The 24,298-nt window shown below is 43.1% G+C and overlaps 2 protein-coding genes across 8 annotated transcripts in view; one reads left to right on the top strand and one right to left on the bottom strand.

Annotated features, from left to right (window-relative positions):
• The window catches only part of PCCB (propionyl-CoA carboxylase subunit beta), a 33,015-nt gene extending 18,736 nt beyond the window's left edge, over window positions 1-14,279 (top strand). For both annotated transcript variants that reach the window (XM_068145390.1, XM_068145392.1), the window contains exons 9-15: window positions 4,970-5,051; window positions 7,769-7,892; window positions 9,281-9,388; window positions 11,198-11,298; window positions 12,259-12,357; window positions 13,215-13,308; window positions 14,011-14,279. In XM_068145390.1, the coding sequence (XP_068001491.1) occupies window positions 4,970-5,051; window positions 7,769-7,892; window positions 9,281-9,388; window positions 11,198-11,298; window positions 12,259-12,357; window positions 13,215-13,308; window positions 14,011-14,132 (730 nt within the window). In that variant the 3' untranslated portion in view covers window positions 14,133-14,279. The remainder of the gene's footprint in view (window positions 1-4,969; window positions 5,052-7,768; window positions 7,893-9,280; window positions 9,389-11,197; window positions 11,299-12,258; window positions 12,358-13,214; window positions 13,309-14,010) is intronic.
• Window positions 14,280-18,095: 3,816 nt separating this feature from the next.
• Window positions 18,096-24,298, bottom strand: part of STAG1 (STAG1 cohesin complex component) — a 178,718-nt gene continuing 172,515 nt past the window's right edge. For all 6 annotated transcript variants that reach the window (XM_068145373.1, XM_068145377.1, XM_068145378.1 and 3 more), the window contains 4 exons: window positions 21,876-21,986; window positions 20,861-20,975; window positions 19,140-19,220; window positions 18,096-19,040 (listed from right to left, as the gene is read on the bottom strand). In XM_068145373.1, the coding sequence (XP_068001474.1) occupies window positions 19,017-19,040; window positions 19,140-19,220; window positions 20,861-20,975; window positions 21,876-21,986 (331 nt within the window). In that variant the 3' untranslated portion in view covers window positions 18,096-19,016. The remainder of the gene's footprint in view (window positions 19,041-19,139; window positions 19,221-20,860; window positions 20,976-21,875; window positions 21,987-24,298) is intronic.

Here is a 24,298-nt window from a genome sequence, read left to right as displayed (position 1 = left end):
AAAGACCTTTGAGGTCGTCAAGTCCAACCTATCACCCAACACCATCTAATCAACTAAACCATGGCACTAAATGCCTCATCCAGTCTTCTTTTTAAACACTTCCACTGATGATGACTCCACCCCCTCCCTGGGCAGCCCATTCCAATGGCAAATCTCTTTTTCTGTGAAGAATTTCTTCTTAACATCCAGCCTAAACTTTCCCTAGCACAGCTTGAGACTGTAGCCTCTCATTCTGTCACTGGTTGCCTGGGAGAAGAGACTGACCCCCACCTGGCTACAACCTTCTTGTAATTGGTTGTAGAGAGCAATAAGGTCTCCCCTGAGCCTCCTCTTCTGCAGGCTAAACAACCCCAGCTCCCTCAGCCTCTCCTCATTAGGGCTTGTGTCCTTAACCTACAAGAAAGCTTGATACGCTCCTAACCCCATTAGTCAAGAAGCACCTACAGGTAAACTGTTACATGTGGTAGGACCAGCCATACTATAAGCTCGATTCAGGTTGCTGTGATGAAATCTTTTACACTAACTATTGATCCTCTGTAAACACTTCTGTAAAGCTTGAGTCTGTTCCCAGTGAAACTGTGCCAAAAGATATCTGGGAGGAACATGTTGGCAAGTACTAAGAAGTAATCCTCACATCTTCCCTCTGGTAGTACCCTTTCCTGTCAAACTGGAGATGAAAAAATTGCCCCCTCTGAGCTGATGAGATTGATTTGTTTTACAGGCAGTGTTGTAACTAGTTTATGTGAAAAGAAATAAGTGTCACAAAAACTAAATGACACAGTGGCACTGAGTAAAGGAACAAAGTGTTTCTTTATGCTAATAGTGAGACTGGTTTTGACTAGGATAGAAATATCACAAGAATGGTTTTCCAATTGGTTGCTTAACACATTCTTGTCTGTTTGGCTGGCAGTGTGAATAATATGTTGTGTTATAGCTAAATGATTTAAATGGAGTAAAAGCATTTTTGACCTGAGATCCAGCTGCACCCCAGTTCAGCTGTTTCTATAGGTAACCCATAAGAGGTGGTTGCTGCCTTCTGAATGGGAGCTGTTCCTGTATTGGCTTTGTCAGTTCTACAGATGTGTGATGTATGTCTTGTGGTGCTGGGATGAGCTGGGAAGGTTATCAGCATTCTTCACTCTTCTTTGTCATGTCTTTGAAACTGTGTGTGGAGGTTGGTGGTTTTTTTGCATCAAATCTAACAAATCACTGCTCTGGTACTTCAAATACATTGGTTGGCATTAGGGAAATAAATTGGCCAGTTGCTCTTAAAGAATGGTCCTAATTTTTTCCCAGATGTTGATCTTTAGGAGTTCATTAAACTGGAAGACTGTTCTTGTTCAATGGTGACAAACCAAAGCACATACCTTCTTTACTTGGTAAAGATGGGGGATTATCTTTGAGGTTATCTCGTTCCTTCTACGCACTCAACAAGCTGTAGTGGGATAATTGCCCTCTGTAGACCTGAATGTGGTGTTCTAATTTTGCTACAGAAACAACAGTCTTTTTTCCCCCTTAATCAATGTATCTTAAAATAGGCAGTTTATTTTCTAGTGAGAAGCTGTCACTTAGGTTAGAGCTACTAATGTGTAAGACATTAGTTCTTTTATGTGGCTACAGATGCATTATTAGAGGATTACAGTATAGTAAGTGCCCAATAATTTGTACCAAGTGCCTCAGTTTAGTTTTTGTACATGTAAAAACAAATCTGTCTTCTTAAAATTTGCCTGTTTCATAACAGCACCACCAATATTTCTCCCATTTGTGGCCTTAATGCTTAGATGGGTAATAAGTCATCTGGACATGCCAACATCCTAATAGACTCCTCTTGCTTTGAATTGATGTGTTTGATCCTTACTGCTGCTCCAGTCACAGCCCATCCCTCTGGAGCAATTTCTTTCTTATTGTATCTTTTTCAGACCACAGAAAGTTGCTACTGATAATAAGAATTAAATGTAACATGCTTTTGTCTTCACAGTAAAGTCCAGAAGCTGGGGAGGGGATGGGATGACTCTTTTGTTATTTTTCCCTTCTTTGTGGTGTTGAAAAATGTCCATCTTCGTGGCTGAAATCATAGAATGGTTTGGGTTGGAAGGGACATCCAAAGGTCATCTAGTCCAATCCTCCACTAGATCAGGTTGCTCAGAGCACTGCTGAGCCTGACCTTGAGTATCTCCAAGAATGGTGCCTCACCTACCTCCCTTTGGCACCCTATTCCAGTGATGCACCAGCTTTGTGGTAAAGAGCTTGCTCCTAACATCCAATCTAAATCTACTCTTGCCCCTTCTCCTATCACCAGATGTGTTTACGTTTTGATGGAGGTGGCCTGGGTTCTGAAATATCAGAAGGTTCCTTGTAGTTACCAGCTGACAGTGAAATTTGAAGGGTGTCCATTCATTGCATTTGATGCAGATTGTGGTGTGATTTTTACCTTTATCTGTCTTTGACTAGGAGCAAACTTACTTTCCTCTGAAGTATGCATACCAGTTTCTGGAGTTTACAATCTATTCGTGGTGCCTGAGTCCAGTTTCCCTTTTGTATTGAATGAAAATCAATAGCCACCTGGGTGAGAGTCTCAAGCAGGCTTTTGATGGCTACTTTGACAATGAGCAACAATTCCTTCCAGATAACTGGAGTCTGGAAGAAACACAGTTCTTAACTACTGAGGTCTTGGTGACTCTACTGTAAGCTCCAGATGTCCTTTATCTATGGAGATTTGAAGGACACTTTCAAACTTGTGGTGTCCTGGGTAGTGTCTTCATTTTGATGGTGGTTATTGATTGTAATGCCTTTATAATGTCCCTCAGTACTTTCCAGCACTGTGAATTTGCAGGAGCAGTACAGACTGAAGGAGTTGGGGCTGTTTAGTCTGCAGAAGAGAAGGCTCCGAGGTGACCTAATTGTGGCCTTCCAGTATCTGAAGGGGGCCTACAGGAAGGCTGGGGAAGGACTTCTCAGGATCTCAGGTAGTGATAGGACTAGAGGGAATCGAATGAAGCTGGAGGTGGGGAGATTCAGGCTGGATGTGAGGAGTAGGTTCTTCACCATGAGAGTGGTGAAGCCCTGGAATGGGTTGTCCAGGGAGGTGGTCGAGGCCCCGTCCCTGGGGGTGTTTAAGAGCAGGCTGGATGAGGCTCTGGCCAGCCTGATCTAGTGTGGGGTGTCCCTGCCCATGGCAGGGGGGTTGGAACTAGATGATCCTTGTGGTCCCTTCCAACCCTGAATGATACTATGATACTATGAGTTTTTCCACTTCCCTTATCCTTTGGGGTATCACAGGTAGTGGACAGAATTTGGAGCACATTATGGACAAGAAAATGTCTTTTGTAGCTTTCTGGGTTTAGTATGTTAAAATTATTTGCTTTCATCAGATGAAGCTTCCGTGATATTTTATGGAGATATTTGCAAGCAATACTCTTACTAATCATGTGGAAAAAATCCTTGAAGTGTTGATGTCAGTTTTGTTCTATTTATAGATGTATCCCTTGACCTCTCAGCAAGGAATTGTGCCTCTCTAGTCCTGTGTTTGTGAGGGAGCACAGAGACAGCTCTGGGGCTTGCATTGTTAATTTTTGTCTGATTGTGAGAAATGCAGATCACTTCCCTTGGGTTAAATTTGGTGTCTAGAGCCTTGTGTTGTCTTGTTTTAAATATACTAAATCACAGCACTGTTAAAATAGTAATTCAGGAAGAGCTCCACAGAAGCACCATTTATAACAAATATAGATTGGTGGTTTTTTATGGAATAGCACAAATGTAATACTCCCTGAAGTCTTCTCAGTGGTGACTCATAAAAACTGACACCCCCTCACTGGGACTGTGAATTAATTCAGAGACCCAGTGAATGCTAACACTTGCAGGTCCTTAATGAAGCCAATATAACCAAAGCTGCAGTTAACTGATAGTGTCAGCTACTAGGGGAGGCAGCATTTCTATTAAATGTAAAGCTCCACATGAAGTGTATCACTGTTAAGCAGAGTAACAGTAAAGATTCTTTAAACACAGCCATTTAACCAGCTTCTGGATTTAACTGTGAAGAAAAAAGTGCAGTAGATCAGGCATATGACAGGAAACCTTGCTCTGCCTTTAGCTGCTGGCTGCCACTTGACATTTCTGTTACCAAATCCATTTCCCCATGGCCAAATTGTGCCCTAAGTGTCCCACATGCCTCCAGTGCCCCCTGCAGACTGCCATGTCCACATTAGGATGTTCCAGTATGATGCTCTCTATGGATAGTTAGGCTCCTCTAGTCAAAGAGAGAGTTTTTCATAGAATCCTAGAATGCTTTGGGTTGGAAGGGATCTTTAAAGGTCATCCAGTCAAACCCCATCTTCAGTGAGCTGGGACATCCCCAACTAGAGCACATTGCTCAGGGCCCTGTCCAACCTCACCTTGAATATTCTAGGGATGGGGTATCTACCACCTCCCCAGGCAACCTAGGCCATCGGTGTTTCACCATCCTCTCTGTAAAAAAAAATTCTTCCTTAGATCTAGCCTAAGTCTTCCTGCTCTTAGTTTAAACCCATTAGCCCTTGTCCTGCCACAACAGGTCCTGCTAAAATGTCTGTCCCCAGTTGTTGTAAAGGCCTCTTTTAGGTACTGAAAGGCCACAATAAGGTCTCCCCAGAGCTTTCTTTCTCTTCTCCAGGCTGACCACCAGCTGTTTCAGCTTGTCCTCACAGCAGAGGGGTTCCAGCCCAGTTTCCAGGACATGGTTTCCTAAGCAGAGGCGCCTGGAGAAGGGGAGGTATCAGGAAAATAGATACTGGCCAGGCTTTTGTCCTAGGGTGTGTGTGCTCAGTGGCTTGAGCTACAACTGCCTGAGATGAAGAGGCCTGTTTCTTTTTCCCCATACTTGAAAAGCAGTTTCCATGAAGTCCCAGAGAGATGAAATTGTTTATCCAATTTTTGGTCTTGGTGTTCATCTGCTCTGTAACTACTGTTGCTCATGCTTACTTATTGTCTGCAGTGACCGTTTGGTGCCTGAGCTGGACACACTTGTCCCAAGTGAATCTACTAAAGCCTATGACATGCTGGATATCATACACTCTGTAAGTCTGCTAGCCTGAGCACTGCTATATTCACATGAATCTGTCACTTGTGTGTACATAACTGAAAGAAACCAGTAGAATGGTGTTGAAGATAATTTTGTTTGTTTGTTTGGGATTTTTTTTAGTCTCCACAAGTTACTTTTTTCATCTTTGAAGTAGTGACAAAAAACCAAACAAAAACCTGCAGGAAAACAGATTTTTAGCTGATGAAAGTAATGCTAAGATTTGTTTCCAGAATTCATCCTGTGCTGCATGCATAACTACAGATGGAAGATAGCTGTACATCAGTTTTCTCTCTGAGCCCAAAATCTCCTCCCTTGTTTTGACTTCTATTACTTGCTCTCCTCCCTACATCTTGTTATTACTGTCTTGGATTCACAGTATCACAGTATAACTAAGGTTGGAAGAGACCTCGAAGATCATCGAGTCCAACCTATCACCACAGACCCCATGACTAGACCATGGCACCAAGTGCCACGTCCAGTCTCCTCTTAACACCTCCAGGGATGGTGACTCCACCACCTCCCTGGGCAGCACATTCCAATGACGAATGACTCGCTCGGTGAAGAACTTCCTCCTCACCTTGAGTCTAAACCTTCCCTGGCGCAGCTTGAGACTGTGTCCCCTTGTTCTGGTGCTGGTTGCCTGGGAGAAGAGACCAACCCCTTCCTGGCTACAACCACCTTTCAGGTAGTTGTAGAGGGTAATGAGGTCACCCCTGAGCCTCCTCTTCTCCAGGCTAAACAATCCCAGCTCCCTCAGCCTCTCCTCATGGGGCTTGTGTTCAAGGCCTCTCCCCAGCCTTGTTGCCCTTCTCTGGACACGTTCAAGTGTTTTGATGTCCTTCTTAAACTGAGGGGCCCAGAACTGGACACAGGACTCAAGGTGCGGCCTAACCAAAGCAGAGTACAGGGGCACAATGACTTCCCTGCTCCTGCTGGCCACACTATTCCTAATGCAGGCCAGGATGCCATTGGCCCTCTTGGCCACCTGGGCACACTGCTGGCCCATATTCAGGTGACTGTCAATCAGCACCCCCAGGTCCCTCTCTGTCGCTTTGTTATAAAATCTAATGAACTATATTCAAAGATTGACCCTTCTCTAGTTAGTTTAGAAGACAGTTATCTACAGGGACAGAACAAGAATATGTATGTGTGTCTATATGTGAAATACATATATTTACTTACAACTCAAGCACTCAGAAGGTTGGAAGCTCCAATGTTAATGTTTCCTTGAGCGAGGCAGATCTCCTGGGAGGGCAGCAGGGAAGGAAACATCTTACAACTTAAAAAAAACCACTTCAAACCCTAATGACTTTTAAAGAAAGCCAGTATTGCAATGTATAAATAACAGAGATTTTATTAAAGCAGCATAAACAATGCTGGCAATTCTCTTGCCTAACTTTTAAGACTACTTCCAATGTTAACAACTTGGTATGTTGTAAAGATTTGCACAGAGAACAATGTAATAAAAGAAGTTTTATCATGGGAAGCTGTTACAGGCCCTTGTGGAGCACTCCCAGAGTCCAGATTTTAAGTATTAGTGTTTGCAGCTTCTGCTCCTGCCACTCAGATGTTGGATCAGCAGGTGAACCCAGGGTTCTGAGGTGGATGATGAAGCTAGGGATAACTCAATTTCACAGGCAGCATATTCAAACTGGGGGGGGATTGGGGGTGGGGAGAGTTCAGCTGTGTTTGTAGGAGCCTTGCAAATTTGTCCCTTTTGCTGTTCTATTTGGCTGTCTCTCCCCACAGACTCATTCAGCCAACATGTTTCGGCCTGCTAGTGGCTGCATTTGGACTCACTGTAGAGGAGAAGGCAAGCTCAGATGTTTTCATCTTTGTTTCTGGGTTTCAGTACTACCTGTTGTTCCAAATTGGTGGCATGAAAAAAAGAAAGGGAGTAAAGTGAATTAGGAAAAAAACCCAAAATACTCCACAGACTTTGAGAAGCAGTGAGGAAAGAAACAAAACTACTTTGCTAATACTTCTATTTTTCACAACTTGTCATTTGCCTCAGTCTCATAAATGACTGGCACACTGCACTCTGCATAGGCAGAGTTGTCATAAACAGCTGCAAACAAGTCCTAGAGGAAGCCAGCAGGCAGCCATGTGTAGGTGTCGCTACTGCTCCATCTGTAATTATGATGGGGATTTTGATCTGCTTTATACACTGGTGGATGTCAGTGCGGAGCACACACTGGAACCTCAACACCCAGCTAGGAGTGCAGCTACCAAGGGTGGGTGATTCCAGATAGATGTAATTGATACACTGCCTGTGTTCCTCTGCTGCAGATAAGTGTTCTCTGTTCAGTGCCTTTGGGGCAGATGGACACACCAGAACATGCTCTATGAAGTACAATTTCCTTGTTCTTGCTGGAATAGTTCTTTAGAAGTGTAGTTTGCCAGTAATTAGCATGTGAGACACATTCTTAACAGCTTATTTGAACTTCTAATTTGTTACAAGCTAGGGAAAAAGACTCACTGTAGAGGAAATATAAAGATGGAATGCTTAGGTGGCATTTCTGATAAGTCTAGCACTATTTACTTCTCGGAATGAAGGCTGCAAAGAAGACTAAAAGGTTTCTTTCTTCATTTATTACATTCTGAAGTGCTTCAGAAATTCTGACCCAAAGTAATTAATTTTGTGTTTGCCTGTGTGTATAAATATCCACATATATATATATGTGTGTCTCTGCCTAACTCTCACCCTTGCAGATTGTGGATGAAAGGGAGTTCTTCGAGATCATGCCTTCCTATGCCAGAAACATTGTGGTTGGATTTGCCAGGATGAACGGACGAACGGTTGGGATAGTTGGCAACCAACCCAAAGTAGCATCAGGTTAGAGTTGGCTGTACCAGTTCAGTGTGACACTTCTTTAACAGTGGGTTTTTTAATTACATGCTTTGTCAGGCCCTCTGGCTATGAGGTTAACTGTTCATGTTTGGTATGATCCGCTCATGCTCACTATGTCTTTATACTCTTTGTCTTTTTGTCTTGAATCTGATTGTAGTGCAGCTGTGAAGTTACAAAACTAGTTGAAAACCGCCTAATTTCTTTAGTGGGTCCAGTGGGGTGAGCTGGCTTACAGATAATGAAAGGGCTGCTGTGTTCAGGACAAGAGCAGTGGTAGGAGCACATAGGCAGGGAGAGTAGGACAACATCACTTATTTGGCATCACCCTGCCATTAAGTGGATTAAGCACGAGATGGGAACTGTATACTCAATTCCATGGCATTAAAATGCCTAAAACTCAACTGTAGGGTGAGGTAACTTCTTTTTCTCTGTCAGCTTGCTACAGCAAGAATAATGCAAAGCTTTCAGGCACACAAGTGTCTGAAAAAAGTGGGGCTCTTGACCTCAAATAATTTAGATATGAAGGTACAAAGTGTAGATGTAGCTAAAATCAGCTTTGTAACTGTCAAGGGATTTTGCTTTCTGTCCTTAACTGGGTAGTTTCTGAAGAGACTTTCATCAAGCAGGACTTTCTGTGTTACTCCTAACTTTTAATTTTTGTGCCTTTTTATGTGGAAAGATCACAGATGACCCAGCGTGATTATTTATTATTTTGTAATCTTTACAAGATTAGGACTTAGCAAGATCCTAAACAGCAGGCAGGCTTTAATATTACTTTAGTCTTTATTTGATATTGTCAATTTCAACAAAGATTACACAAAATGTGTTTCAGTTTAATAGAGTAGCACATAATATGGTTGTAAGTGGCACTGGAGCAGCACAGAAATACTTTGCAGCATGTACTGAAAATGCTTCAAATCCTTCTTGGTATTACTGGCCCATTTAATGCTGTGGATTGATTGTTTTGTTTGTTTGTTTTCTCATTTTGTTTAGTGTTTGTTGTGGTGTGTTGGGGTTTTTTTTTTGTGGTGTTTTTTTAACTGAAAACTCTCTAGCCTTTCAGTGTGAATGATCTGAAATATATCAATACAGAAAAATAAATTGCAATAATAGAAGTAATTTGAACTGCTGCTTTTAGGGACAGACTCTATAAGCACAGCAATCAGGAAAATGAAATGAGTGCCTGTTAAATGTAGGATGTGCTCTAATCTCAGTGCTACACCAGCAAACTTCATGGCAGGTTATCTCTGCATTGTCTACAGATAAGCTTTTGCTTTGTTTTGTTTAAAAAGACAACACAGCTACAAGGGTGATTTTCAGGCTGCCATTAGCAGATCCCTGGAATTGTTAACACTTTATTTCCTTAACTTTAGGGTGCTTAGACATAAATTCTTCAGTGAAGGGAGCCCGTTTTGTTCGTTTCTGTGATGCTTTCAACATACCACTGATTACCTTTGTGGATGTTCCTGGATTTTTGCCAGGTATGCCTTGCCATTCTATTTCAGCTCCTTGCAGGGGGGGTGGTGGTGTTAAAAACCCATTCAAAAAGCTCTGTGAGAAAATTTTTAGGAGATGTGAATAAGCCAGGTTTAAAATCCCACTTTTAGGGACAAACTCTACTCTCAGTGGAGTAGTCCTCACTAAAGGCTACTGAAATGTGCAAGAAACTGCAGGAAAAATTAAATCATTCCCTGACCGTGCCACTGCTTCATAGTGTGGGACCAGAGGTCCCTGCAATGACTGGCCTCTTAGAGGCAGCGAAAGCAGACCAGTATGCTGCAGTAGTAACATAGTGTTGTGCATTGGTTTGAAAGTAAGTAAATCAGAGAAAGCTAAATGAGGAGATCTGAGACTTGGTAGTGAGCCTTAATGGATGTATTTTAAGGGCTTGTACTTTAGCACTAGAAGGCTCAAATTCTGAGGGTGGATCCCCTCACCTCTCCGTTCAGTACAGAAGCAAGAATTCGTCGCAATGGGCTCCCAGAGGTGTATGAACATCTCATGGTGTTAGTGACCCAAATGCTTTAAACAGCCCCCAGGTGTAGAGGTGCACACAGAGATGACATTTAAGGCATTCATAACCTGCATCTGGATAACCCCACATATTCAGAACAAGCCTGGGAGTGAATCTATGGCCAGAAGAAAGTTTGTATTAATTGTCCATGGATGGCAGTGTAAACTGCATGAGCTTACCCTTGGAGCATTTTACGTGACTGGCTACTCTGTTCCAAGTGTGAATGAGAAACTGAGGCTGGGACTAGATCACAGGGTCTGTGAGTGCTCCCCAGATTCTGGGTCTATGCTGAGCATCTCAGCTGTATTCTGACCACTTCTTGAGATCAGAAGATGCAGTTCTTCTGGTTGCTGCTGCTGGGAAGGTTCTGCAGGTTTGACAAGTCCCACTGGCTGGAGGGAAATACAAGAACCAAAAGTGAAATTGCAGTTGAGAACAGACGCTTGTATGTGTAGGCATAAATTATTAGACACTCAAATTACAATTGAGGACAAACTACTACAATCAAGCCACCAAAAAGATGACTAAAGAAGTTGTTACCTCGCCCAACATTTTATATTTATTCTTTTTAAAGTCCCAAAGTATTCTAAGAGGTGCTGAAAACAAAAGTCAGCAGGTGGCTAAACTGCTAGAAAGTAACTGCAGAGCTAACATCCAGTGGTCTGAAAGTCAGAGATCCCAGCAATACATACAGGAGGTTGCCATTTCCACATTGGTGTGTTTCGGGACAGAGCTATGTTGAATATGCTGTCATGCAAATGGCTTGCACTCGTGGCTGCTGCAGAAGCACCTGCTGTGAGAATCCTTAAAGGAGAATTAATGCTTTCTTTTAAGGTCCATCACCTTGGACTTGCTTGAAGGAAGACCAGGATAGGTCTTTGGTATGATAGCCAAGCTGCCTTTCAGTATGGCCTAGAAAAAAAGGGAGTTTGGGAGGGTGGCTTTCTGGGGAAGTGAATCTAGGTTGTGTTTGTCACTGCTTGTCACATTTGGAGTCTTCAAAATGATGTAACTGTATTTTATACCTAGGAAGATACCATCTGGTGAATGTTCTGGTTCTGTGACCTTGTAGAGATGCTGCTTTTGGCAAGAGATTTTTTTGGTAGATCTGCTCAGTACTTTATGGAGAACCTTGCCTTAACAGTACATTCTCCTGGACATGGACATGGCTCTGGCTGTCGTTAGGTTTGCTGCCGGTTCTGGGTGATGCCAGTTGCTAAACAGCTTGTGGGGTTTGTGATTCCCTGGAACACAAAAACCTATTTGTCAATTTCAGGTACAGCTCAGGAGTATGGTGGAATCATCCGTCATGGTGCAAAGCTATTGTTTGCCTTTGCAGAAGCAACAGTGCCTAAAATCACTGTCATCACCAGGAAGGTGAGTTGGCACAAGCCCATGGGCTTCTCCTAGAGTTCTTCACTAGAAGCAATTCTATTTTTGTGAAGCTTTGTCTGTCTGTCCACTTTGTGCTTTCTATCATTGTCATGTCTCTGCTTGTCCCATCTGGTAACACCTTTTCGTGTCAGGTTACAAGAGGCCGTTTCTTCTATTCTCAGACTGTTACCTCAGCTCCTTAATTCCTTTTGTCTCTGCACTCCTCTGAAATGATGTGTTTCTGCTCTTCGCTTTCTCCCTGGAATGCCTTCAGTCAAGTGTTTGTCCTGTCACCTGGCTTGTCTCACTGAGGACCTGCCATCTGCCTGCACACAGCAAATCTTTCTCTATTTTTGCCACTGCAGTCTTGTTTTCCAAAACCTGCCATCTCTGCAGATCAAAAGCTTGTGTGGTTCCTCCTCTTCTGTAGACTTTTGCCATAGTCTGCTTCATTTTCTGTGTTTCTCTTTTTCTGTAAGGTGCCTGACACCGTGCTGTTGTAAGTGCTGGGTCCTAAAGTTTAGCTTTTCCTGTGCTGGGCTGCCCCCCTTTCTTGTTTTTCTGATAAGCTTTTGACTTCTTACAGCATTAAAAAAAAGAAAAAAGACCCTTTCCCTCTTTCTGCCCTTTTGCCTTCTCTGATTTTTCTAAATATTACCATCCTTTATCTTCCAAGCTTGCAGCATCATGGTAGTTTTCAGCAATGCCTTGAGGCAGACTGTGCTGCATTTTGCTCTGCAGTATCTGTTCATCACTGCTGTCTGGACCACATCCAGCGTGGAGCACTGCAGTCAGTGCTGCACTCCTGGCCTGGAGATTCCAGAAGCACACTGACTGGTTGGTTATGGTTATGCTTATGCTCTCCTTCAGGTCTCTGGAACAGTAAAAGATGCAAGAGGTGCACAGGCTACTGCTGCTGCGAGGTCACTCCATACCCCTTAATCTCCTAATGTTTTCTTCCAGGCCTATGGGGGCGCCTATGATGTGATGAGCTCAAAGCATTTAAGAGGAGATGCAAATTATGCCTGGCCTACTGCAGAGGTGGCAGTGATGGGTGCAAAGGTAAATCCAGGCTGTCACACTGGTGTGCAGCAGCCATCAGCCCCTAGCAAAATGAAGGCCCTGAGGTGGCCCAGAACAACTGGTATTTTCTGGGAAGCAGCTCACCTGGATGCACATTTGTATAAATGTTCTATTTAATGTCTTTGTTCATGACCTGGATGAGGGCATTGAGGGACCCTCAGTCACTCTGCAGCTGACACTAAGCTGGGAGGGAATGTTGGGTCTGCTTCAGGGCAGGAAGGCTTTACAGAGGGACCTGGGCAAGCTGGATCAGTGTGCTGAGGTCAGTGGGATGACATTCAATAAGGCTAAGTGCTGGGTCCTGCACTTAGGTCACAAGTCCAGGCTTGGGGCAACCTGGCTGGAAAGCTGCTCAGCAGAGAAAGACCTGGTGGTGTTCATTGACAGCAGCTGAAGATGAGCCACTGTGTGCCCTGGTGGCCAAAAAGGCCAAGAGCATCAGTGATAATGTAATGAGCAGGGCCAGGGAAGTGCTAGGATGAGAGGATTTAAATGGCCCCAAGTGCAGCGGGTGAGGCAGGGGTTTAAGCTGGCTGTTAGAATAAACTTTTCTGAGAGAGTTCTCAATGACTGGAACAGGCTCCTGAGGGGGGTGGTTGAATCCTCGCCCTTTAAGGTGCTTAGAAGAGGCAGAGATGTGGTGCTGAGGGGCATGGTTTAGTAGTGATCTGGCAGTGCTGGGTTATTGGTTGGATTGGATGATCTTAAAGGCCTTTTCTAAACCAAATGATTCCCTGATTCTGTACTGTAGTGGCAGGCAGGGGCTGATAAAGCAGACAGCTGTCCTCTGTATGGGCTGAATTATTGTCACTGACCTGAAGGCCTTATCTTTCTAGGGTGCTGTCCAGATCATTTTCAGGGGAAAAGAGGCAAATGCAGAAGCAGAATATGTGGAGAAGTTTGCAAACCCCTTCCCAGCAGCCATGAGAGGTATGGTTATCTCACACACTATGTTCCATGAGTTTGTTGTTGCACTTGGGTAAGTTTAGTTTGAAGCTACTGAGTAAACGTTGTGCTAAAGCGTAAGTTACTGAGTCGGCCTCTTCCTTAAGATGCAGGTGCTTGGACAGGCTGTTTGGCAATCCTAGATGCAGACCAGTGGCCCTAACGTTAGTAATGTCCTTGCTTCTGAGTTTTGCTTCCAGTTTTGAAGCAGTAACTGTGCTCTGGAAGGTAGTGCTGTGGACTTCTGGAGCCAGCTCTTTGTTTCCAGTTATGCTGGCTTGCTCTATTGATTTGGTTTGTACATCACTTAAATCCCTGCGTGTGCAGAGTCAAGGGATGTCTCTTCTGATCAATACCTGTGAACCTTTGGAGCAGACAGAGAAGGAGATGGTATATCTAAAACTCTGCAGTACAGGTGCAGCACTTGGAGTAAAGCCCCTTTTTGGCTTGCTAACTGTTGCAAAAAATGCACCTCCCCTGTGTCTGTAGTTGAAACGCTCTCTGCAGAGGCACATCTCCTTTACAGGCTGCTGTGAATTATTTTTCAGTTAATTTGTAACTTGTGAACTGCTTATTACAAACAGTGTTGGTGTTTCCTTTCTAATTTACATTGCAACCTAGGTGGAGAAGGCTGACAGGCAAACACTTCATGGTTGGTTTGTTGGCTTTATTTTTTCTCCCCCACAGGGTTTGTTGATGATATCATCCAACCTTCGACCACCCGCAGGCGCATCTGCCATGACCTAGAGGTGCTGGCTAGTAAAACACAGTCCAGTCCCTGGAAGAAGCATGCCAACATCCCACTGTGAGTGTGAGGAGCTCTGCCATGCTGGGAGACGTGGCAGTATTCTGACCACAGATACTCTGTTTCAGTGGAGGTCTACTTTGCAATGGGAATACTCATTTTTGTTTTGCCAATGACCATCAATAAATCACAGCATACAGTTCTCATGTAAGTTGGGGTCTTATCAGTTCATCTCTATAAACCTTTTTTGGTGGGCTAATAATGAACACAAACTGCAGTGCCTGCTGCAGGCCAGCTGTTACTAATTGCTCAAGGTCAAATGCAGCTTTGGCTCCTTCATTCTGTAGGTCCTTGGGGGGGCTGAGAGGGGCAGAGCTGCGGTAACCTGTCACTGGCCTGTGGAGTTCAGTGTAGCCCTAGGTCCTAGTCTCACTGAACTTCCAGCACCACAGACTCACAGAGAGAAAAGCCATGAGCTTGGATTTTGGTGTACTGTGGAATCAGGCTTGGCTGATCTCAGACTAACTTGTGCTGTTCCTTTGCTACACTGTCCTGAGCTGCAACTCTTTACATGCTGGCCACAGGAGCACTGGGCTCAGGTTGGTATCTCTGACCTCCAGCCTGCATACACAGGTGGGATGAAAAAGATGGAACCAGCCTCCTCTTGAAGAAGAGGAGCCCAAACTGGAAAAAGAGCAGTTCTGGTGGGATATATAATTTTTTTCTACATTAGTAGACCTCCAGAGGCCCCTTCCAGACTAATTTTGTTCTGTGATTGTCAGCCTTACAAGGTCCCACTGCAGTATATGTTGTTGTGAGTTGTTGCCCTGGACCCTGTGCTCACTGCTCATTAGAACCTGCATTTTACAGCCCCAGAAGGCAGTAACATCTACTTTCATGTTTAGCACTACTGCAAACAGCTTTCAAGCACCTGAAGTCCTGTAATGATCTGTTGTAAGTAACCTCAGCAGTTAATGGCACAGTACCTGCACACCAAGGCTCCTTCTGCTTGCTCCCCAGCAAGTGCCTGAAGTGGAAGAAAGGTAAGATGGTGTCTGTTCAGGTGAATACCACCATGATGCTCAGAGTCTGTACCTGGGCAACAGGGGGAAAGCTACTAAAAATCATCTGAGAGCAAACAGAACAGGAGGAGTGTTTCAAGCAGGAGTGCCAGCTCCACAGGCTTCTGCAATAGCTAGAGGCAATGCACTTGGGTTACAGGCAGACTGTTTAAGCTGCCTGCACGGATGTAGCTCAGCAGAAATGCTTGCCCTGAGCAGATGCCTGTATTTGTGCCCCAAGGAACAGAACTGGCTGCAGCAACAAAAGAAAGGAAACTGAAATGTTACCATGTTGGAGGTCATTGCCATGAAGTGAGTTTTTAGTTAATTGTGAGAACAGGTGTAATAAGTTTGTAAGGACTAGGAGGATTTTTCAGAGGTAATTAGTTGCCCAGTGGCTGGTGGCTGTCCCATAGTTAGAAGCAAAAGCTGCCTTCTGTGACCTGATATGCATGTGGTTTCTTCAGCCTCCCCTAAGGCAGGAGGAGACAGTAAATGAGAAACCCAAACAAATCTTTCTTAATTATTTGCTAACCTCTATTAGTTCTACAGACTTCATCCTTTTGTCTCTTGCCAGCAGAAGAATTTGGCTTTTATATCCTCTTGATTTCCAAGCAGTCAGCTGCTCTAACAGCTTTGGAAACACACTGGAAAGCTGCTCTGGCCATGCTAATCAGCATTCTCTTGAATTCCAGTTACCTGCAGAAACAATAGAATAAAATAAAACAACAAATCCTTTCAAGAGAGAGCAGCCTTTGAACTTAAAAACATGACAGGTTACTTACTGTGTGCCACAGTGCATCAGGAGTTGAGCATAACTTACAAACAGTTGGAGAGGTAGCGGTCAGGCTCTGTCTCAGGAGTGCAGTTCAGACCTTGAAACCTATCCCTGTTCCTCACCTGTTTACTTTGTCTGACTCAGATGATTTTTCTTTAGGAAGTGGGCCAGATGATAAATAAATCAGTTTTCTGTAGTACTACAGAGATGAAATCATTCATGGGTTGGACAAAAATAGCACCTTTCCCTCCGAGACATGGGAATAACAAGAGGACATTTTGTCAAACTCCATTTAGCCCAGCTGGCTGTCAGCCCTTCTAAGCCTTTACCATTGCCGTTTCTTCCCAGATGGTCCAGTTCACTTCACAAGTATGGGACAGGATGGTGACATTTTTCTCAAGATTTGGGAGAGTTCAAACACTTGCAAGTTTTAATACTGCAGCTCTCCCAGCTTGTGTGATGACTTACCAGAGATACACAGCAGTCTCACAATAACCCTGCCCCAGATCAAGCAAAACCCCAAAATACACCACAGTGCAGGAATAAAAAGAAGCAAAAGACCAGACAGGGTTTTCCTTTGCTCTGAGGCTGAATGGGTCAGGTACCTGCACAGAATCTGGTGGTGAGGCCTAGATTACCTGAGAATGTCCTTCCAGTGCTTCCTTTGGCTCCTGATAAATGGGATGACAAGATGTGATGGTCCAAACGAACACTTAAAAGAAAGTTACTAGTGAAGAGGGTGCTCATCATAATCATGATTTCGAATAGTTTATTAAATGAAAGGTGAAGCATCAGTTTTAAATTGTACAAAAGGAAAAAAAAAAACCTCATATTGTAAATGTACAATTTACAGAATTACTAGCAAAACCAATCAAGGAGACACTCAATAATACAAAAACCTATTGACTGCAAACTGAACTGGAAACCCATTGCAGGTACCGTGATCATAAAGGTTTGTTACACAGTATTCTACAATGTTAAATTAGGAATCAGTTTTCCACACAGAGGACTGTGAAGCACAAGGTTCGTCTGAGACTATGACTCAAACCAGGCAGCATTTATTATGCTACTATGCTCACAGGGTTATTGTGATGACAATTTAATGCAGCCATTCCTGCCCACCGCCTGCTGCTTTTGGGGCTGGGCGGTAGAGGAAGGTAGGTAACGTTATCTGAGAAAGTTCCAGCTGCTTCTCAGTGTCCATACATTACTCAACCAACATCTGAGGAATGGCTGAATTATCTGGCAAAACATTTTTGGCAACCATGTCTGAGAACTGCAAGTGTTGTAAGAAACAAACCTTGGTTGAGTGAAATGCTGTGCTGGTTTGTCTTTAAAATTGGATTATTTCCCTCCCAGCAGGCAAGCGCTGGGCATTAAGGTCATTTTGCTTTTCAGTAAGCTTGTACCAGGAGGAAAAAAAAAAAGCTCCATAATTATTTTGCTAAGAAAAGCACCTCTGAAAACTGCTGTGCTCCAAGTGGGTCAATCTGTTTTGTCTCTCAAATGCTAACATCAGAATGCAGCAAGGAAGAGTAACATTTTGGGGACGATTCTTCAAGATACTAGAGTCAGTGCAAGTTGTGGATGGCCAGCACCTCTGATACCAGGTCAGTCGTAAATAAGTAGCAGCTACTAGGCAGAGTCATAAAATCAAAGCATAATGAAAATTCCAAATCATTGAAGACATTGAAAAATCTCTTATTACAATGAATGAACTGAGAATGTTCTGGGGGTTGTGGTGGTTTGGAGATTTTTTTTTAATGTTTTTAGCTTTTCTGAAAAATCATTGTTTTTCTTTCCCCCCCCCAACCCCACCCCGAAAGAATTACTCTTAATATGCACAGTTAACACTGAAAATGTAGCTGTATTCCATTGTAAGCTTAAGAACTTCACCATCTAAGCACAAGTTTCTATGCAGCACATACAGTACTTCTAACTGGCAAAATTAATTTACAAAAATAGCGCAAAAGGGTATTTATGGCATGGAAAGTAGACTTTTTTTTCTTTCTTGTTTTTTATGGTACAGTTAAAATTGCTTTTAGTATGCTAAAGTGATTTCTTTTCCCCCACCCTTGAATTATCTATTTATTTCTTTTTGAAAACAGGAAAGTTGCTGTTTATGTACCTTGGGTTGGCAGGGCTTGGAGTAGGTAGTAAAAACAGCAAAGTGATTACTTGAGAACCATTTGTGTGTTTTACTGAGAATACTTTATTTGCTGGTATAAGTTGCTAAAAATGCACAGAGCAAGTACCAATAGAAAATTTACTGGTTTTGTGTCCCCGTGTGCTATATAAAATGAATGTTACACAGTATCTGTTGGAAAAGTGGCTTCACGGACATCTCTTACTTTATGTCCCATTATAAATAAAAATAAATCTTCTCAAGAGTATAAAATCTGGGTTTATCATATCAGAATCTGAAATTTTTTGGCAGAGATGCACGTCATTAGAATTCTAACCTCTTGTATAAGAGTGTTCTTCTCAATGCCTACGAGAGGATATAAGCGTACCATAATGTTAATCAAATCCAGTGTGTTCAAAAACACTTTTCTGTAGCCAGGATGACCTGCTTATAGCATCGTTGCTAGTCAATGGCTGATAGGCATAGGCTTAATAAAAATGGCTAGCTTTTAAAACATAAAAAGGCAAATGTTAAAACTGTTTTAAATTGTACAGCAGAAAAATAAAGTTAAAAAGTTCTGTTTTCACTCCGTGTTGTTGTCAGAAAACATATGTAGAACAGTGTTTATTTTGACAGCTGTCTGAACAATTGAAAACTTCCTCCTCCATCCAGAGAAAAAAAAACAAAACAGAAAGGGGGGGAAAAAAAACAAAAAAGAGAACTGTATTAGGACAGTCAAGAAGAGGGATACAAATGATTCTGTAGGTCAGCCCTTCTGAGGTGACTGGATTGGCCAACATTCCTTTGTGTCATTAAGAAGCTCTTCTTCTTTCTGTCACTACAAAAAGGGATTGACCTCAATCATTTGGTTAAAAATCAAACCGATCACATCAAAAATGTGGTTTTCATACAAGCTATCACAGTATATAGGCCTCTAGCTCTAAACAATAGAGTTCCAAATTTGTAAAATGTCTTCACCAGACTTCAGAACATAGGCATCCCAAATCCCTGGAAAAGGGAGTTAAAAGACAGTCAGTCATTAATGAGGTGTAAGGGCAGGCAAAACCAATCTCAGCTAAATGGCAAGCAACACTCATAAAGCCTTACTGAATCGTCCTCGATGATAGCTGCGGAGTCGAAGAAGTCTGGCCTCAGCTCGGCCCGCTCCCGCCGGTTTCGCGAGGGTGGCTAGAAAGAGGAGGCAGCCGTTTTAGAACACCGCAGCAGGGCCCCGGGCGGCTGATGGCCCTTACACGCTCACCTCTTCCTTCACACACCAGCTCTGCATGGAGTTCCAGAAAGGCTCTGGTACAACTGCAGGCCCTGACAGAGGAGACTACTTCTTAAAGTCACCTCTTCTTTAAGGAATGGGGTAAAGCTGATGGATTCTAAAGTGGGTTTAAGTCCGTGCTGACAGCTAGGAGCTTGCTTAAGGTTCTTGCTCAGTAAATATTGTGTTAGGACTGCAGGCCAGACTGTAGATAAACTACCTTCAACTGTCTTTATGGTGGAACTTCAAGGTCAGAAAATTGATTTATTAAAATAGGTACTTAAGAGCTCAGGATATTTCTGAAAATTAAACTCTCTTGTCCTTCCCTAGGAACATAGAGCAGATGTGAGCTTCACTGGCTTGATCAATTCCTTCATTGCCTCACCTTGGATTACCAATAAAAGAGTCACTTTACTTACTTGATAATATTTGAATGCCACTAATAATCTCAGTATTCTGCAGTAGCAACTGAGTTGTTGCCTAAATTTTCTTTCCATTCCAAGACATTGTAGCCCAGTCCTAAAGTAACCTATGCCTTATTGTTTGGATATGAAAGGAGAAATAGGAAAGCATAAAACCAGTGAACTGTGTATTGCAAACTGATCCCCTTCCCATTTTCCAGGGAAAGCATTCTGAACAGAGAGGCTAGTGAAGTTATAACCTCCACAAAGGAAATCCTGCCTGTAGCCAGGACATCACCATGCAAGGAGCTGGGGTTGCCATCTGACCAGTCTGGGAGCAATTTCAGTGTAAGGTATCGCCTCATACCCACCCACTGCTGCCTGCTCTCCCTTCTGCTATGCCAGCACAGCTCTGTCTATGGCTGTAAACTAATCTGGCCTTGATAAAGGATCTCCCATCCACCCCACCTCACAGAAGTCAAACCATCAGAAAACTGAGCAAACAACAGGGCTGGATCAGTCTGACCACACTGTGGCTGCTTAAACAGCCACGTTAGCAAAATAGTTGAGGGCTGTGACAACAGCATAGGGCACCTTTAGAGACAACTGCTTCCACACTCTTCCTGATGTCAGCTAACAACCAAAATCAAATGTTGTTACTGAATTTTAGAGTCCATTTGTACTCCATGAGGCCAAGCAGGCAGCTTCATGTAGTATTCTGTCAGATAGTGGTCTCCTGGCTTCCCATCTAACCCCAACGGGCTCTCCTACCCTTGGCTGACTGCATGCAGAGTTTGATAGCCACTTCTTCAGTGCTCATCTAAGAAGGCTGCACTGGTGCACCTGATAAAGCATAACCTGATTCTCAGAGGTTGGCAAGTCCCAGGTGTGTGATGGTGTTTCAGGCACTTGCTTCTGCCCGAGTTGAGAACATTAGAGAGGGTAAGTGCTAAGTAACACTCCATGTGTTTCTATGCAAATAGCAGTTTGACCTGAGCCTGCAATTGCAGGTTCTAGGGAGCATTCAGATAATTTCCACTCTTTAATGTTCAGACAACAGGAAGTCAGGTGCAATATTTTGGATTTTTGCCTGTCTGCACTTCTAGAATTCCTTTTAAATCACCTTTCACCCATTTAAATTATTAAGATTTACTGACCAGATCAATGACCATTGTGTCCTCAAATTCTTCATTCATATCTTCTAGCTGACCTCGTGAGGACATCATTACATCTTCAAAGATAGGCTCAGCATCATCTTCCATTAGACCTCGTCTGATCAAATGAAGCAGAGGAAAAAGTAGTTCCCAGGCATTTAAATTTCCCAACCATGATCTTAGTCATTAGAACAAATGTGTAAATCTGATCCCTTAATACTTTCACATGAAATCTTAGGCTGAGAATCAAGCAGCCTTCTGTGTTATTAACTGCAAGAAAATCCTACATAAAACCAAACCTAGCACTTGCAGAGGCTGAAGCAGTAAGTCCCAGGTAATATCATTATAAATAGTAATTAGATTTGTCCCTAGCAAGGAAAGGGCAATAACCTCACTGTGTTTGCTTGCCCTTTTCCAAACACGAGTTACACTGTTTGCCAGGATCAGTGGAAAATCCCTGAGAATCAGTGAACCCAAGACCAGTTTCTGACACTGTATGGGCTTGGTCTCACTAGAGGCTCTGTCCCCCACCCTGAAGGATGTGGCTGGATCATCACGGGAGCACATAGCACCTTGTACCACAGAACACTTCAGCATTCACCCACGGGTGTTCCCTCCGTTAGCTTAGAACACCTTGGCAAATGCTCATGTGGATGGAAAAAGCATGAACAGGTTCACAGGAAGATCAGACAATTTGGAAGAGGTCAGTGGGAATTACTTAGCAGACAAACCATGGAACCCCCTTACACTTACAATGGAATCAGGTGAAGGCTGGGAGAGAGTAATGGGGAATTTAATGGGGAATTGTGCTGCGTCTCTCTGTCCTGTTCACTGGGCCCCTGCTTGTGGGCACTGTGGCAGACCACAGCCCAGTGTCCCTTCCAGCATTACAAATCTGTTACTCTGCTTTTATTAAAAGGAGTTAAAATGTCATAAGCATTATTTGCAACCACCCAAAGAAGGTTAACATTGAAAATGCAGCATTATCATCTAAAATGGTTCTGATCTGAACACTTACACTGCGTGCCTCACGCCAGTTCTCCCTTTCATGTAGTTCATTCCTGTCCTGTCCTTTCGATTTAAATCTTCTAACTTCTGTTGGCCCAACCAAGATATCTGCATCTGGGGACTAGCAAAGAGAAAGCAGCATTATGACTTGAGGACCTGTGGAGAGTTTGAGTTGCCTAGTGATGCAGCATCCATCTTCTCAAGCTTTGTGTCTGGCCATGCTCATCATTGTACACATAATCTGGATGCCCTTCCACAAGATGTTTCCTCTCCCTGTATGTGCACAGGAGATTCTTCCACTGCCTGTAATAAAGGCAGCTATATAAAATATATTTCTCATCTGTTAGGGTGACCTGCACCTCAAGTGGAACCATTTCTAAAATTAATTCTATTGACTCTGACCTCACTGGTTCAGATCAGGCAAAATACAAGCATGAACAGATCCAAATTAATAAAAGGCACACATTTTAAAACAAAAATGCCACATAACAAGAGAAACAAACGTATTTTTATACCCTGATCAACCTAAGTGTCCAGTCACAGGTAAATCTTCAAAGCTGTTCTTTTCATACCATTTAAATCCAGTAGCAGACAGCAGTGCCTTTGGTATGATCTGTATATTGCAGCACAAAGAAGTAGGAGTAAACAAAGCGCAGCTCAGAGCTGCACTGGTTACTGGGTTTTCTTTTATTATGCAGTCTTGTATCCTAGTAGGAGTGATGTCATCAACTTGAACACAACCTAGAAGAAAGGCTTCTTCTGGACATGATTAACCCCATTAGATCAGAAACTGACTGTGCCCTGTATTTTAGCACTCCTAAACTGTAGACAATCTGTGGCAGCTAACTCCAAGCTGAAAAAAATCAATTCTCCACTATCCATTCATATTGTGAACTTCTACATGGAATCACAGGAAAGGACCTCCAAGATCAAGTCCAACTGTTTCCCTAACATCACCATGGACATTACACCATGTCCACCTTTGAACACCTCTAGGGATGGTGACTCCTCCACCTCCCTGAGCAGACTTTCAGTAAAGAGTTCCCTGCTTGCAGCATTGATCCTCAGATCAATGGAGAAAAGGAGGTTCAAGCCCAGGAAGAAGAGCTTGGTTCAACTTCTGTACCCAGAAAAGGGGAAAGTTCTCCCACAAATTAAGGCAGTGCCTGCTTATCAGACTCAAGAGTAAAAGACAGTGGCTGGAAGCCATCCCATTTCCCATAACTGAACAGAATCATGGAATTGTTTGGGTTGGAAAAGATCAACTATTATCTAACACTAAGAAGTCTGGTGTTAAACCATGTTGCTCAGCACCACATCTCTGCCTCTTTGAAACACCTCCAAGGATGGAGATTCAGCTACTTCCCTGGGAGCCTGTTCTGGTCTTCAAGAACCATTTCAGTGGAAGTTTTTTCTAGTATCCAACTTAAACCTCCTCTGGTGTAACCTGAGGCTATCTTCTCTTGCCCTGTTAATTGTTAGAGAGAAGAGAATAACGTCTGCCTCACTACAACGTTCTTTAAGAAAGTGGTGAGAGAGTGAGGTCTCCCCTGAGCCTCCTTGTCTACAGACTAAACAACTCCCCTTCCCTCAGCCATTTCTCAGAAGACTTGTTCTCCAGAGCATTCAGAGAGATTTAAAGTAGAGATAGGTGAGATCAGGAGGGTCAGAAAGTTAGTTCTGCTTCAGCAGTTTGTTTTGTTTTTACTGCAGAGTAGAAATGTTTTAAGGTGAAATTAAGAGCCACAGCATCAGCTTTATAATCCAGATATTATGGCAACGTTTGGCAGATCCTTGATTGCAGAAAGGCAGGTAAGAGACAGGAACCCAGACCTCATGTGCCATGGGATTAAGTTCTTTCAAGAGATGCTCTGGGACTGATCTGAATGGGGGCTCTTGCTCAGCTGTGCTTTCTTTGTGGCCAGCTGGGATGACCTCCCAGTCTGAACTGTGTAGGTATGTACAACAACTTGTAAGTACAACATGACTGGACGTGGCACTTGAAGCCATGGGTTAGTAGTCATGAGCTCTTGGGTAACAGGTTGGACGTGATGATCTTTGAAGTATTTTCCAACCTTATTAATTCCATGATTCTATGGTGTTATACTCCTATAATTTGAGACTGAAGAACATTTTACTTTCCCAGGCAAGATGACCATGATCAAGTATTGCTCTTCAGAAAACACTATGATTAAAGAATGCAGGATGAAGCAATACAGTTTAGGATTGAGCAGGGTGAGTGCATATTTTGGAAGAACTGGGAAACTGGGGAACCTGTATCAAGGAAAACAAGATGAAAAAAAGCTGGAGGAAACCAAGAGGCATAATTTGGCTATTTTATATGATACTGTAGTGGTAGAAACCAAAGTCATCTGGCCAGCATAATATGACTTTTTTTGTAGAGCCAGATCAGATGTCTTTGCAATAAAAGTT

Source organism: Melanerpes formicivorus, unplaced genomic scaffold (assembly GCF_026170545.1).
Source record: "Melanerpes formicivorus ecotype bairdi unplaced genomic scaffold, bMelFor1.0.p_v2 SCAF_12, whole genome shotgun sequence".
NCBI classification, from domain to species: domain Eukaryota; kingdom Metazoa; phylum Chordata; class Aves; order Piciformes; family Picidae; genus Melanerpes; species Melanerpes formicivorus.
The sequence above is the reverse complement of the archived record's forward strand: the minus strand, read 5'-3'. Positions and strand labels throughout refer to the sequence as shown.